The 15047-nt window shown below is 43.1% G+C and overlaps 1 protein-coding gene across 2 annotated transcripts in view; it reads left to right on the top strand.

Annotated features, from left to right (window-relative positions):
- The window catches only part of ARHGAP44 (Rho GTPase activating protein 44), a 184821-nt gene that overhangs the window by 100623 nt on the left and 69151 nt on the right, over window positions 1-15047 (top strand). For both annotated transcript variants that reach the window (XM_046675631.1, XM_046675632.1), the window contains exons 2-4: window positions 944-983; window positions 1372-1476; window positions 12667-12743. In XM_046675631.1, the coding sequence (XP_046531587.1) occupies window positions 944-983; window positions 1372-1476; window positions 12667-12743 (222 nt within the window). The remainder of the gene's footprint in view (window positions 1-943; window positions 984-1371; window positions 1477-12666; window positions 12744-15047) is intronic.

Genomic DNA, 15047 nt, shown 5'->3' with positions numbered 1-15047 from the left:
GATTTTCTTTGTACTTAGAGGAATAGGTAAATACATTCACTCCATCTTCCCAGAAGTGGAAGTCCTCTCATTTTTTAATGTCCTCTGATTTTTTAATGTATCATTTGTTTTGAAATATTTCATGCCTATGTTACAGTCTTTGATAATTCCAACCACTGAAGTCCTTCAGGCTCTATACATGTTGTTTCTTCTTTCTCTGTACTCTTAGTCTTGGTGATTTGTTTTTATGTGAATTTGCAGTTTGTATGTGTGAGAGTGAGAAAGAGAAAAGACAGAGAGAGAAACACCAGTGTGAGAGAAACCATTGACTGAACCTTATCTCTGAGAATCCCTAGGCCATAATTTGCTTTGCTCCAAAGAAAATCTGCATTCTTGTCTGATGTGAGGCAGGGCTTGCTGACAGGTTGGGACCACTTTAGCCAGCGTCCACATTCTTTCCCTGAATGTGTTAATCTCAGGTTCAAACCCCTCACTTTCTGGTGGGGCTAACACTTGAGTGCCGATCTCAGTGATGGCATTTGTATTTGTTACCAGGACTCAGTGCTGTCTCCTTGCTTGCTGTTTATTGATCTTTGCTCAGATTTCTGTGATTTTTGCTTATTTGTTTGGGGGCAGACCAAGGAGTATGGGTGGGGGAACCTACCTAATTCTGTTCATAAAAACAAAAAATGTCTGGGAACAAAAGAAGTGTGTGTGTTGTCCTTCATCCAGGTCCATGTGTAGCTAGAGACTGTTCAGAGTATCTTGGCTGCCCTGTTTTTGCTGGAGTGCAGTTACTTAAGGTTCCTAGTAATTTCTGGTATTGTTTGTATTTTCTCTTGTTGGAAATTTCTGCTACTAATGCCTCTGTTTTTCTTATCTCTCCATAAGTGAAGAGAATGGGAACAAGTGTGAAACTAAGTTCCTAGTTTTCTTACTGATTGTTTCTCACTTTTCTCTTTAGGGCAGAAAAGACTGAAGTTCTGAGTGAAGACCTTCTTCAGGTAAGATTGTTGCTCGCCCTTAGCTCACAGACACCCAAGCTGTCTTCCCTTTTTAAAACTCAGCCATTCCCAATGCTGTTTAAATTGCTCGGACTGCTCCCCAGGCAAACTGTTTAGAGACACAACTGTTTATCCTTTAGGATAGTACCTTGCATTTTGAATACCAGTTCAGGGAAGACTTTTCAGGAGACATTTGAAGTCATTTCACTGCACAGTCAGCAGAGTCCAGAGTCTGTGATCGCTCCTTATCCAGTTCTCCAGTGCTGGATGTTTTTCTCTGCAGTCCACAGAAACGTGGCTTGGACTCTTTTCCTGTGATTGTCCAGACTGACAACCCCACTTCTGATGTTGCCCTCACCTGTGACCCTACCCACTGCTCTGTCTGCAGGTGGAGAAGCGCCTGGAGCTGGTGAAGCAGGTTTCCCACAGCACGCATAAGAAGCTCACTGCCTGTCTCCAGGGCCAGCAAGGGGTAGAGGCCGACAAGCGCTCCGTGAGTGCCCTCCTTGCCCTGGGCAGCTTAACACGTGCCTCCTGATGACAGGGGTCCCGCTCTTGGGCTGTGTGGCTGTTTATACAGCCATTTCTGTTGGAGAATCCACCTGACCTGTGGTGTGACTCTATGCTTTGGCCCCTCCTACCTCTTCCCGCCCTTTAACCCTGCCTGAAGCATCCCCACTGTCACCAGGCAGGGTGAGGTCCCTCTCCTTGTCCTTCCGGACTGGGGCAACCAGGAAGATCCCAGGGGGCGTGCTTGAGATCCCACCTTTAGGGAAGCTTTACCCTTTCTCTCACCTGCTTCAAAGCTCATTCATAGACCCCATTTGCCTCAATTGTATTTTAAGATTTCATGGGAAAAAAATGATACTGTGGTTTTGGAGTTTATAAGTGACCTATAAAGGCCCTTGTGAAAACTGTTTTTGCTCTAACGAAACAATAAAGAGAGTCTGCTAAATAAAGGTCCTCTGATGTCTTTGTATAGGACCTACATTAGCAGTGAAAAGTGTTGCGTAATGTGGTTCCACTGAACAGTCCTTGGTGTAAACAGTCATGGCAGCTTACTTCCGTTCTGAGCCCAACGCCCCTCAACACCCCCAAAGATGAAAAGATACTCTCAGACTTTTCACTTGGCTTCATTAAAGGGGATATGCAATCTAGGAGGGTTTTTTCCTCCTTGAGTTTACCATAGACATGTTTGGTGTCTGTCTGGTTTCTCTGACCTGGAATGGTTGTTGGCTTCTGCTTCCCTGTGGTCTCCCTGAGCCCTCCCAGCTTCTGCTGGCCTCATTTCTATTGACTGCCGTGGGATGTGCCCTCATGCTTCATCCCATCTCATGCTGCAGGACAAGAACCTGCTCTGCTTGCGTCATCAATCATTCCATTCTCTCTTCCCAGCTCTGGTTTCTTCTTTCTTAATATTCCCAGCAGGAATCACTTATGTGTGGTAGAAATAAAATGTTCATGGCTTTGGAAAATGTCTACGGAAATAGTCCTGTATATTTCAAGAATTTCAGCAAAGGGAACCTGCACAGTTTAAAGGGAGAGTTTGCAAAATTACTTTAGACATTAAATCCTTTAATCAAATAAACATCTAATATGGGAGTCCAGGAGCTGTTCTGAGTGGGGGCCTGCAGCCAAGCCTGCCTGTGACCCACCTCCTTTCTTTGTTCCAAGAGGCACTGTTTTAAAAATAACTCATGTATTGTATAGTATATTTTGGTATCACAAGTAGCATCTGAATGTTCTTACCAGAGGCTTGAAACTGGCCTTTGGGCTGGGTAGGTTGATTACTTCTAGTGTTATTTTTCTGGGACAAGATAAAGTTACCTAGATTTGTAGGGCTTTCATTGGATTGGGGGTCTTGCAGATTATATCAGTTGGAGACATTTGGCTCCCTAAGTGTGCTAAAATATTGTGAATTAATAGAAAATTTGAGATATGGCAAGGCACAGATTCGGAGATGATTGGCATTGAAAGATAGTTTGTCACCTGCAGTTCCTCAAAGGAGGAGACAGGTCACACAGGGCCTACATGGGGAAGCACCAGGACCAGCAAGGAGGCAGAGTGAGGAAGATGTGGGCAAGAGCCTTTATTTTGGTTTCCACAGGAAGGAATGAATGAGGCAGGGTGAGCAGGTTTAGAATTGGCTGGTTTGAATAATTCTAGTAGGTTCTAGGGCACAGATGCCCCTAGTTGTCTGATACCTGGCCTTGGGGTGATTAGGGCAGGTGGATGGTGACCCGGAGTGTGAGAGCCCCGTAAAGGAGATGGTTGGGGTATGGGCTCTGGATTGATTGGTTTGCATTTGAAATGCACACTCATGGGTGAGTTGCTTACTGTCCCAAGGTATTAGCTAACCCTGGGAGGGGCAGTCCATCAGAATACAGAAAATAAAAGACATAGTTAATATACTGATTTAATAGTGACTTCAGCAAAAAGGCACTTACTATCTCACTTAACATGACACCTGAAGTAGCCATTCCCAAGGTTTATTCATCAGCTTTGGGTCATAATTTCAGCAATGCTTGAGCTTCCCCTTATAGTTGTAATCTGGCTGCTGCAGCTCCAGGCATCACGTCTTTACATAACCACATAAAAGGTAGGAATTGTGAGGGTGGTGAGAGGATGAACTATTTTTGCATGCTCCTTTTGTTTTTATCAGGGAGAAAAAAAAAATCTTGCCCAGAAGAGTTTCTCTCACGTTTTCCTAGCTGCAAGGGAGGCTGCGAGGTGAAGATGTGTCAGAGAGAAATGGGTTTGCCATGACTGGGCATGATTCAGCTACTGGGACACACGCAATCTGGCTTCCATTAGTGGGGAAGACGTCCAGCAGCTGTTGTCGGTCTCCGAGGGCTGCAGCCACACCTGTGCAGTGATTCCCGGGTAAACTGGGCACCTGTTTAGTTGACCTATTTCCAGTCTGTGGCGGAAGTAGGCCCTCAATCACGTACAGATCGGTGATTTCACTACACAGATTCAAGCGCCTGATTTTGTCCGTGATTTCTTGAACTGGTCAGTCTTTCCTTATCCTCATATGGCTGAATAAATGATCTGTCTGAAAAGAAAGTCAAAGAGCTACTTCAAATACCTTAACAATCACAGACCTGCAGGAAAAACAAGTGTCCAAGGCCAAGATTCAAATACACTTTTTCAGTTTTTTCTAAAGTAACACATTGAGAGATTTAATAGGAAACACGACACTTATTAATTGCCTCAAATACTGAAATATATGCCCAGTTCTTTGTGATTATTAGCTAAGGAGATGCGTCAAGACCTAAGGAGTGGGTGAAAAGAAAAAGGGATAAAAAGAGGGAAACGGGAAAAAAAAAAAAAAAAAAAACGTAGAAAGGAGAGTGGGGGAAGCAGTGAACAACCAGCCAGGGAAGTTGGGTGTTAGAGAGCGTCAGGAGAAGAACTGCCAGAGGGAATGAGTCCAGCTGAAGTGAGCCAGTGGAGTCCTGGTATCTCGGATTGGGTACCCAGGCAGGGTCTGCATTTCATTTGAGCACATGTAAACTGTTGCTGTTTGTCACTTCTCTTTAAACAGGCTCAGTAGCCTTTAGCAGTTTAGTTACAGTTTCCAGCACTAAAACTTTTATCATACACCTTTAAAGGTTTGGCCCTGAAAGCTGGGGCTGGGCAGAAAAGTGGCGTTTTGTTGTCACTGTCTCAGGGACGAGAGTAGTATTCTCTGGTGGGTACTGACTTAAACTGGGGAGTGGAAAGGATATGAGTTAGGTTTCCATTTTGCCTACTTTAGTCCCCGCTAAAAGCTAGTTAAGTCCCAGGTTTTTAAGACTTACCAGTATAATGAAAATGTGTGATTTTTTACCATCCTTGCATTTCCCATAGGGAAGTCACTTCAGCAAATGCAGTGTTAGCATATGAAAGTGTTTCTCCACCTTACTCAGCAAATATTCAGAGTACCAAGTCTGCCGTGCAAAGCGATGTATATGCCAGGTGCTGAGTGCAGTACCTGTCCTCTGGAAGCTCGTGGTCCAGAGGGGAGCAGGCATCACGTGCAGAATTTATTAGTTACTCAGATAATGTCTTAGTGCCAAGAGGACTAGCTTACTAGGAAAAAAATGGAAGAAGGTGTCCGTGAGGAAGTGGCCTTTAAGGACAAGCAAAAGCTAGCAGCACCAAAACCAGTAAAAGGGCTTGTGGGACAAGGGGCAACATGTGCAGAGTTCCCAGAGAGAGGAACGAGTTTGGCGTGTGTGAGACACACGAAGGTAGCCAGGGTGACTGGAGAATGGAGAGTGATGAGGAGAGGGCTGTGAGATGGGCTGCAGGGGCCTGAGCTCGCCCTGTCGGCCATGGTAAGGATTTGGACCTTTTCCCTAAGAATGGTGGAAAGCCAGTGTTCTAATCAGGAGCAATGTGATCAGACCCATTGGTGATTGTGTGAAGAACGGGTTAATTGGGTAGCAGCCTTGGGGGAAGTAAGGGACAGTCAGACAAATATGGGAGCAGTCTCGGTAAGGCACAATGGGGACGGTGAAGACAGAGAAATCAGCAGATGTGGTAGGTAATGGAGGTCAAGTATCCAGGACTTGGCAATTGAATGAGGAAGGGAACGAGTTTTCAATGTCCCTGGCTTGAGTGACTTTTGCATCCATGGGGGTTGATGAGATCACCTAGGGAGGAAATACAAAGTGAGAAGACAAATGGCCCTTCAGTCAAGAACCCCAGGAACTACAGTATTTTAAGCTCTAAGAGGAGGAAGATCTAGCAAAGAAAGCAGAAAATGGAGAATGGTGCTGTAAATCCACCCACTTGTGACATCTGAGTCCCAGACATCATCCGTTATTCTTCCGTTTCCATGCCCCCTACATCCAGTCTTTCATTAAGTCCTACTAGCTCTTCCTGCAAGGAATTTCCATTTGCTTCCACATTGCCCACCCTATTCCGTGCGACTATCATCTCTTGCCTCAACACAGTGGTTCCTAGCAGATCTTCCGCTCTCCACTCTGACCTCCACCCCCTTCTTAACCCATGCTCTACAGCAGCCTGAGTGAGTGTTTAAAATGGAAATTAGGTGATGCCACACTCCTTACATCCCACCAAAGGCTTCCCATTGTAGAATAAAATCCAAGCTCCCCACCTCGGCCCCTGGACCCTAATGATCTGTCTTCTACCTGCATCTCTGAGCTCAGGTCTCACTGCCCTCCCCTCAGTCATCACTCTCCCACTGCACTACCCTGTTATTGAACACGCCTACCTCCCACCCTTCTTGAGGTCTTTGCACTTGCTCTTCACTCTGTATGGAATATTCTTACTCAGCATTTTAGGTCAGCAACTTCTTATTGTTCAATTCTCAGCTCAAGTGTCACCTTCTCAGTGTGGCTTAAACCACCTAATACGTTTGCTCCCTCCATCCCCAAATCACATCATCCTATTTTATTTTCTTCATAGCATGTGTTATTATCTGAAATCGTCGTGATCATTCATTTGCTCATGTGTCTGTTCCTCATCACTGGTATGTGAGCTCCATCGGATTGGGGATCTTGTCTTTCCATCCTGACTATATTCTTAATGCCTAGAACACGGCTTGCCACGTGGTAGGCAATGCTAAGAATAAATTTGTGTCATGAATGGATGGTCCATGAGTGTTTTAGGCTTGGGATCTGCCTAACACATCAGTGAGCCAGACTGAATCCTTCCTATTCTGTACAGAAACAATTTAGCATGACAGTTCTGAGTTTAAGCTCTGGAATCTAATTAGCTGAGGTTGAAGCCCAGCTCTCCTGCTTCCTAATTATACCTGACCTTGGGCAAGTCAATTACCTCTAGATGCCTTGGTTTCTTCATTTGGAAAATGGTAATAACAATAATGAATTTCCACCCAATAGGATTGTTTGAGAGTTTAGTGAGGTCATGCATGTAAATGCTTAGCACAATGCTTAACATAAGTAAATATTAAAGAAATATAACCTGCTGCTGTTATTATGGCCCCACTATTAGGCTTAAACGACCATTGAGGACTGCTACTGAGCAACAAGTCTGGGCTGTGTCTTTTGTGCAGGTGAAGATGAGCCACAGAAGTATTGATTGGGCTTGGAATTATGGAATAGTAGAGAGCAGTTTTCAGAAATGGAGGATGTGGAGTGTGTGTGTATATGGGTGGGTATGTATGTCTGTGTGTGTGTCTGTGTGTCTGCGTGTTTGGGGAATACAATGGATGTTAGCACAGACTTTTTGTCTCAGTCACCCTATAAACTGTGTTGCTTATGCCTAAGATCATTTTAGAGAGCACAGGCATCATAGACCAGTCAGACTGACTACTTCAAACCCTAGGCTGTTCTGTCTTCCCTACCCTTAATTCTTCAGGTTCTGTCAGTACACTAGAATCAGGGGAAACTTTATTTGAATAGCTTCTTTTTGACCAGGACAATCACTGGCTTCCTGGATGAGGCTTTCTAAGTAAGGTCTTCTTCCCTGGGCACCAATATTCACCTGAGTATTAGGTGACTGTCTCAGCCTGGATCCTTGTCAGCTGAGGGAACAAGCTCCAGCAGCTCTTCCAGAGCTGTGGGCAGTCATCCTTCCAAGACTCAACAGCCTTGTAGGTGAAGTGGGGTGAACAGAGTGTGGGCAGACAGCAGAGGACACCTCCGTCACATGCGAGCAGTACGTCACAGCCCCGCATCTGAGCGGGCGTCACAGGCCCGCATCTATGGAGCCCTCCATTTTTCCTTTGTCTCAGAGAATTTCTTTAGAAATAGAAATAATGTGCAGTTTGTTGTGAGTTACAGGCCACTGACTGCTTACTTTCTGCCGCCTTTGATTACAGATGGTCACTATTCCCGTTTTGACATGAAGATATACACCTTAGCCCATTTCTTCCTTCCCCTTTTTGTTTGGTGGCTTCTGTCTGATTTCTTGATTCTTAAAGCATCGAGACAAAAACTCATCGTTGATTTCCACAGAGGTTTTACTCAGTTAACCCCCCACTCCCACCCTTGGAATCCAGACACTCATGTTCTCATCTCTCCTCGAGTGAATTCTTCCTCATGAGAGTCACTCGTGCCACAAGCACAGGCCCTGGCTTGTGACAGTTGCACCCTCATTAGAGGACTTTTTAAATACATTTTGTCATCCTCATTCAATGATCTATGTAGCTATTTAAAAAAAAGAATGAGGCAGCTCTGTATGTCACAATAGGAAATGACATGGAAGATCCCTCTCTACGCGAACAGGAAAGGAAGGCATAGAGTGGGGTGTATATATAGTGCTGACATTTGCGGGGACAGGTGTAGCCACTAAAAATGGACACACGTACATAGCTGGGTCTGCCTAGAATATTTTTGGAAGGATGCACAAAAAACTGGCCACTGTCCTGGTCTCTGATGAGACTGTGACCACTACGTGGCTCAGAGTTAAGGACGGGAAGGAGACTTTTATTTTTTTTTTTAAAGATTTTATTTTTTTCCTTTTTCTCCCCAAACCCCCCTGGTACATAGTTGTATATTCTTCGTTGTGGGCCCTTCTAGTTGTGGCATGTGGGACGCTGCCTCAGCGTGGCTTGATGAGCAGTGCCATGTCCGCGCCCAGGATTCGAACCAACGAAACACTGGGCCGCCTGCAGCAGAGCGCGCAAACTTAACCACTCGGCCACGGGGCCAGCCCCGGGAAGGAGACTTTTTGACGTAAACCCTCTAGCACCTTTTGAGTTTGGTACCACATGCATATAATTCCTGCTCAAAATTAGTTCATTCATTTTGCTGTAGACAGACAGACGTGGTAGAGAAAGGTTATTGTCCATGTTATAGTCCTAAGAATTAAAAGGCAATTGAACCAGGAATAACTTGAATTTTGTGGTACTTTGTCACTTAATGCTACCCTCTTTGCCACCTAAGAGCTTCTCAGAGTCATTACTGAGGGTGTTGAGTGACTAGAAACGACTGGAAAATAATGTTGCCTCCCTGGCTCAGGAGGAGGGCCCCTCCAGTCATACTGCTTCAAACTGGTTTTTCCAGAGTGAATTTTGGAGAACAGACACTTGGCTGTCTCCTCACCATCCTCCCTGCATAGATTCTGAACAGCCTTGTAGCCCCGAGTTGCTTTTCTTGTTCTGTTGATCTTGACCTTCACTCCTTCAGTCACCCACAGACAGTTTTCTTCTTGACTCACTGACAGAAGTAATTGGACTAATCTTCCATATTTGGAAAAGCTCCACTCACCTACTGCTAGATAAATTTCTTCAAAGGATGTCGACTCCCAGGCCGTTGGAAGTCCCTTTTAGTCTGCTACAGGCAAGATCCTCTCTGACCTTGCTTCCATGTCAAATTTTGACGAAGGACACAGAAAAGCAGCATTCCTGCCCTAAAGGTGGATCGTGATGCTCAGCACAAAACAAAATGGGTATTTTTGTGTGTTTGCTGACCAATACTAGAATTGTGCTACCTGACATTGGGGCAGAGCATCTTCACTGGTTGGTTCCTGGGATATTTTAGGAATTTGCAGATTGAAGACCATTCCTTAAGCCGTGGAGTTTGTCAGCCTTGGCACTCATGATAGTGTGGGCTGGCTAATTCATTATTGCGAGGGAGTGTCCTGTGCATTTTAGCATGTTTAGCAGCATCCCTCGCCTCTTCCCACTAGATACGAGTAGTGTTCACCACATGTGACAACCAAAACTGTCTCCAGATATTGCCAAATGCCCCTGGGGGGACAAAATCGCCCCTGATTATGGACTAATACCTTAAGCCATGCTCTCTTTGTGAGTATACCAAAAATACTATACCTGCTCAACTCTTTCTCTTTTCTTTTCTTTTTTAACCACTTTAGACATTTTTCTAAAAGTGTGCTTTAAATAACTTTTTTAAAAAGGTGAGGTGGGAGCAGATGCTCTCCTAGATACTGTTTCCTGTGCTTTTAATTAAGTCTCTGGAAACTTTTACCTAATAGCTTTGTGGGACAACAAGAAAGTGGTATTTAAATTTGGATGTATTAACACTGACTTGCCTGATCTGGTTTTTACCAAGAAGAATGTCCCATTTTATTTGAAATGGTGGGGTAATAAGTTAATCCTTTTTTTTTTTTTTTGCTCCCCAAATCTCCCCAGTACATAGTTGTATATTTTAGTTGTGGGTCCTTCTAGTTGTGGCATTTGGGATGCTGCCTCAACGTGGCCCGACGAGTTGTGCCATGTCCCCACCGAAGATCCGAACCAGCGAAACCCTGGGCTGCCGAAGCAGAGCACGCGAACTTAACCACTCGGCCATGGGGCCGGCCCCGAGTTTATCCCTTGAGTGGAAGGCATCTGACTTCTGTGGAGGGGGATGTAGCAGAGATGTGTTGAAGGCTTTATCCACACAGGTCCTGGGTTCTCCCCACCTGGTTTCTCTTGGGAACCCCATGAGCTTCCATATCACTCTTGAGGGGTGACCTACCTCCATGTTCTTCCCTGGAGAGATCTGAGGGCATGCAGCTCTTCTGGGGGAATGTTCAAAGCAGATTCCTAAGTTCTAATGGATGGAGCCCTAAAAATCTGTCTCCACCTTGATCCCTCTCTCAAGTCATCTTTTGTCTGTTTCAGGATTGAGTTATTTTAATCTGATCATGCTCTCTTTAAACAAGCCCTCCAATGGTCCTGAGATGCCCTTAGAATGAAACCCCAGTGCCTGCATCTGGCTGACAAGGCCCTGCCCCATCTCACCTTTGCCCTCTTCTCCTGCCACTCTTCCTGTCACTCACTGGGCTCCAGCCATGTTGCCCACCTTGGGGACCTTGAACTGGCCATATTAGTTCCCACCTCTGGGCCTTTGCACTTGCAATTCCCTCTGCCTGGAATGTTCTCTCCCAAATCTTCTTGAGGCCTGGCTGACTCTTCCTTCAGGTTGCACCTTAAATGTCACCCCTCTGAGAAGTCTTTCCTCATCACAGCTCCACACCCCACAGCTGCCCTCTCTACCAATTTTCCTGCTTTCGGTTGTCCACAGCACTTCCAACCATTTGAAATGATCTCCTCATAGTTCCCATGCTTATTATTTTTCTCCCTGCATTAGAATGTAAATTCCGTGGGAGTGTCTAGTCTCATTCGCCACTGGTGTGGTGCCTGAGTGGGCACTTCACAAATACTGGGTTAGTAAATGAATTACAGCCGGAGCTCTCTGTGTCCTACGGCAGGAGGCTGTGAGCCAGGTGTGGTTCAGTCACTTTCCGTTTGAAGAACTATCTGTGTAGCAGTGAGGACTAGAAGACCTGGGGATATGCTGGCAGTTCTTACCTTGTTTTCAGTGTGTGCCGGATGGTTTAGGCTCAGTAAGGAGCGGCTTGTCGATACCTGGTAAGGAGGGAAAGTGGATCAAGCAACACCCCTGATCATGCTCCGGCCTTCCCAAGTTCCTCCCTGCCTTCCTCCCTTCCTCTTTTCTCTCCCTCCCTTCTTCTCTCCCTCCCCCCCTTCCCATATAACATAAAGCTAACCATTCTAACTATTTTAAAGTTACGGTTCAGTGACATTTAGTACAGTCACAATATTGTGTAACTACCACCACTATCTAGTTCCAGAACCTTTTCACCATCCCAAAGGAAACCCCATACTCATTAAGCAATCATTCCCCATTCCCCCTCCCCCTAGCCCCTGGCAACCTGTAATTTACTTTCTGTCTTCATGGATTTGTTTATTCTGGGCATTTCATATAAATAGAATCATACAATATATGCCCTGGCTTATTTCACTTAGCATGATGTTTTCAAGGTTTATCCACATTCTGTCACATATCAGGACCATTTTTATGGCTGTGTAGTATTCCATTGTATGGATATACCACATTTTGTTTATCCACTCATCCACTGATAGACATTTGAGCTGTTTGCACCTCTTGGCTATTGTGAATATTGTGAATGTGCTTTTCACATTCATGTGCATGTTTATATTTGACCACCTCTTTTCAGTTATTTTGAGTATATAGCCAAGCGTGGAATTGCTGGGCCATATGGTAATTTTATTTAACTTACTGAAATACTGCTAAAGTTTTTCACAGTGCTGCACCATTTTACATTTCCACCAGCAAATCATGAGGTTCCAATTTTTATACATGCTCAGCAATACTTATTTTCTCTCTCTGTGTGTGTTTTTTAAATATATTAATATTATTTAGCCAGCCCAGTGGATGTGAGGTGGTATCATTGTGGTTTTGATTTGGATTTCCCTAATGACTAATGATGTTAAGCATCTTTTCATGTGCTTTTTGGCCATTTTATGTCTTTCTTGGAGTATGTCTTTATTTTGATGCTTAGTTTGTTTGCATTGTAATTGTATGTGAACACTTTTTCTTTCTTGACCGTAAGCTGCCTTGTTCATAAAATAAGGCTAATACACTTCACAGGAGATTTTTGGAAATTAAAGCATTGCTCAGATCTTTGTTAATGTAATTTTGAAATTTTCTCTTTTTTGCTTGCTGCCATCCCACCTTATTTTAAAATACAGCATGTAAACCTTAGGCTTATTTTCCAAATTGGCAATTTTAATTTGTTTTAATTTTCTGATTTTTGACATCTCTGATTCTAACCCATCATGGTATCCTATGCATTTTTAGGTTTTAAACATTTTAAAATCAGTTTGTTTCTTAGCTAATATAGTGTCTAGGCAAGTATTTGGCTTTTTGCTATTTGAGAGTAGCTGGGTGACGTTGGAGGTTGTTTTCATGGCAACGTTTTTTTTCCTTTTCAGAAAAAATTGCCTTTGACAACACTGGCTCAGTGTTTGATGGAAGGGTCAGCTATCCTTGGAGATGACACACTTCTTGGGTAAGGTGATACCATGCATGGGTTTGGGCCAACTCTAGGTAAGTCCCCATCCGTGAAAAGGGGACTGGAGCTCCTCAGGGGAGCACTAGGACACCTGTAGTCTGGCTGGGGGCTGGGTGGAGTAGAAGAAAAGTTTACGTGAGAAATCAGAACCCCAGGCCCTGAAGTCATACTATTTTTGCAGCAAGGCGACTCCCAAGTGGAGAAATTAGCATAAAACTGTTGAAGGACAATTGAAATCCCTACGGCTCCAGCAGAAGCAAATATAAAACCTCTCCATGTCAGATGTCAGAACTTATAGGATTCCCAGAAGAACAGCCCTTGCTGATTTTGAGCTCACAATAAAAACAAGCTAAAAATAGAATCATCATGAGAGACTCAGCAGGCACAATCAGTAGGAGAATCAGTACCCTAAGAACTAAAAATAATAGGACAATATGAAAGAAACTATAAAAAATGATATATAAGATGAAATTTAAAAATATAATGAAGTCAAAAATTCCTTGACCCAAAGAATCAAACAATGTGATAAAAATAGGCAGAATCAAAAACCAGATGGAACTTTTTAAGATTCAAATCATACTTACTATAATTTAAAAACTTAATTGAGATAAACTGGAAATTGCACATAAATAGAGAATTGGTGAACTTGAAACAGATCTGAAGTTGCCACCTAGAATGAACAGAAGGAAGTGCGGGAGAGAAGCGTCACTAGGTGGAGAGGCGTGGGTGACAGAATGCAAAGCTGCCGTGTTATGTCTAGCGGTAGTTCCTGAAGAAGAAAAGAGAGAGAAGGGAAAGTTTATGGTTGAATGTTTCTTTTCTAGGTTTGAAGAAAAACATAAGTCTTTAGATTTAAGAAGCAGAGAAAGTCCTGATTGAGATCAACAAAAGGACATCCACCCCTGGACATATTGTAGTAAAACTACAGATTATTAACAAAAAAGAGAGACTTTAAAGTCAATCAGAGAAAAAGATAATTATACATAAAAGAACAGTTAGACTGTAAACAGACTATTCATTAGCCAAAGTAAATGTCAGGAAATAATGGAGGAATATCTTCAAGCATTGAGAAAAAATATGAGAAACCTAGATTCTACGATAAACTAAATCACTGTTCAAGAATAAGGCGGAAATGAAGATATTTTCAGGCAAAGATTTGGAGAAGTTACTGCTCGCGCTTTCTCACTGAGAGAACTAGTCGAGGTTATGTGAAATAGATTATGTCCAGAAGAAAGGAATGCAATGCAATTAGCAAGACAGCATAAAAAATTAGTAAATCTGGTGTAGGGGATGAAAAAATCTTATTTTTCCCTCTACTCTTCTTGGGTTTCTTATTGGGGCCCTGAACATTAAATTGACAAAAGACAGATTAACAAGAGAAAAGCATACACATTTTATTAACACGTGCGTTGCTGCGTACACATGGGAGAACTCAGTGATGAGTCACTCGAAGCGGTGGAAAAAGTTGGGCTTATATCACGTTTTTCACAAAACAACAATTTTTAGAGAAGTGACAAGACAAAGGAAAAGAAATTTGATTGTCTAGGGTGACAAATTGTGGGAAAGCAAATATATGAGGGAACTAATGGAAGATAAGGACTACTTAGTAAGGTTTGTAATGTAGGTTCCTCTGGTGCCTTTTCTGGGCTGATAGGGGTCTACAGTTTGCTCTGGTGATTAACTTCTCTCCTTCCTAGTAGAGAGGGGAAGGGGGGACAACTTTACAAATTTATGTCCTGCTTTTAGGTACATAGGGGGAGGGCAGAGAGCTTTTTTATATCTTCTTCTAGGTTCCCTTCAGCTCAAAATCATCCTTGTGCCAAAGTGGCATATTTTGGGGTGGCAAATTCTGCTACTCTTCAGTGTAAGGAAATATAAATAAATATTGAATTAAAAAATAGCAATATAACAGTGATTAATTTGGGGGGGCATTAAAGCAAAGTGAAACTAAAATACTAGAAAATAATCACATGAAGCATTGCAAACAGAATTGGTGTTTCAAGCTCTTATATTGTTTGAAAGGAGGATAAAGATATTACATTTAAACTTAAAGGGAAGTTTGCATGTAAGAAAAGTAAGAGTAACTACAGAAAGAATGGAAATAGAATTTATAACGTCAAAACCAATAAAAGGATGGAAAGGGAAATAAATAAAATAGAAAAAACCCATAGAAGGGACTAAAAGAGAAAAAAGCAAAGAAAAGCAGGATACACGGAAAACAGAAAATAAAGGTAATAGCAATTAATGCACATATATCTATAATTATAAGAGATGTAAATGGAATAAAGTCAACTTTTTATA

The sequence above is a fragment of the Equus quagga genome, chromosome 11, assembly GCF_021613505.1.
Source record: "Equus quagga isolate Etosha38 chromosome 11, UCLA_HA_Equagga_1.0, whole genome shotgun sequence".
Taxonomy (NCBI): Eukaryota; Metazoa; Chordata; class Mammalia; order Perissodactyla; family Equidae; genus Equus; species Equus quagga.
Note: the sequence above shows the minus strand (reverse complement) of the source record. Positions and strands in the feature narration are given on the sequence as shown.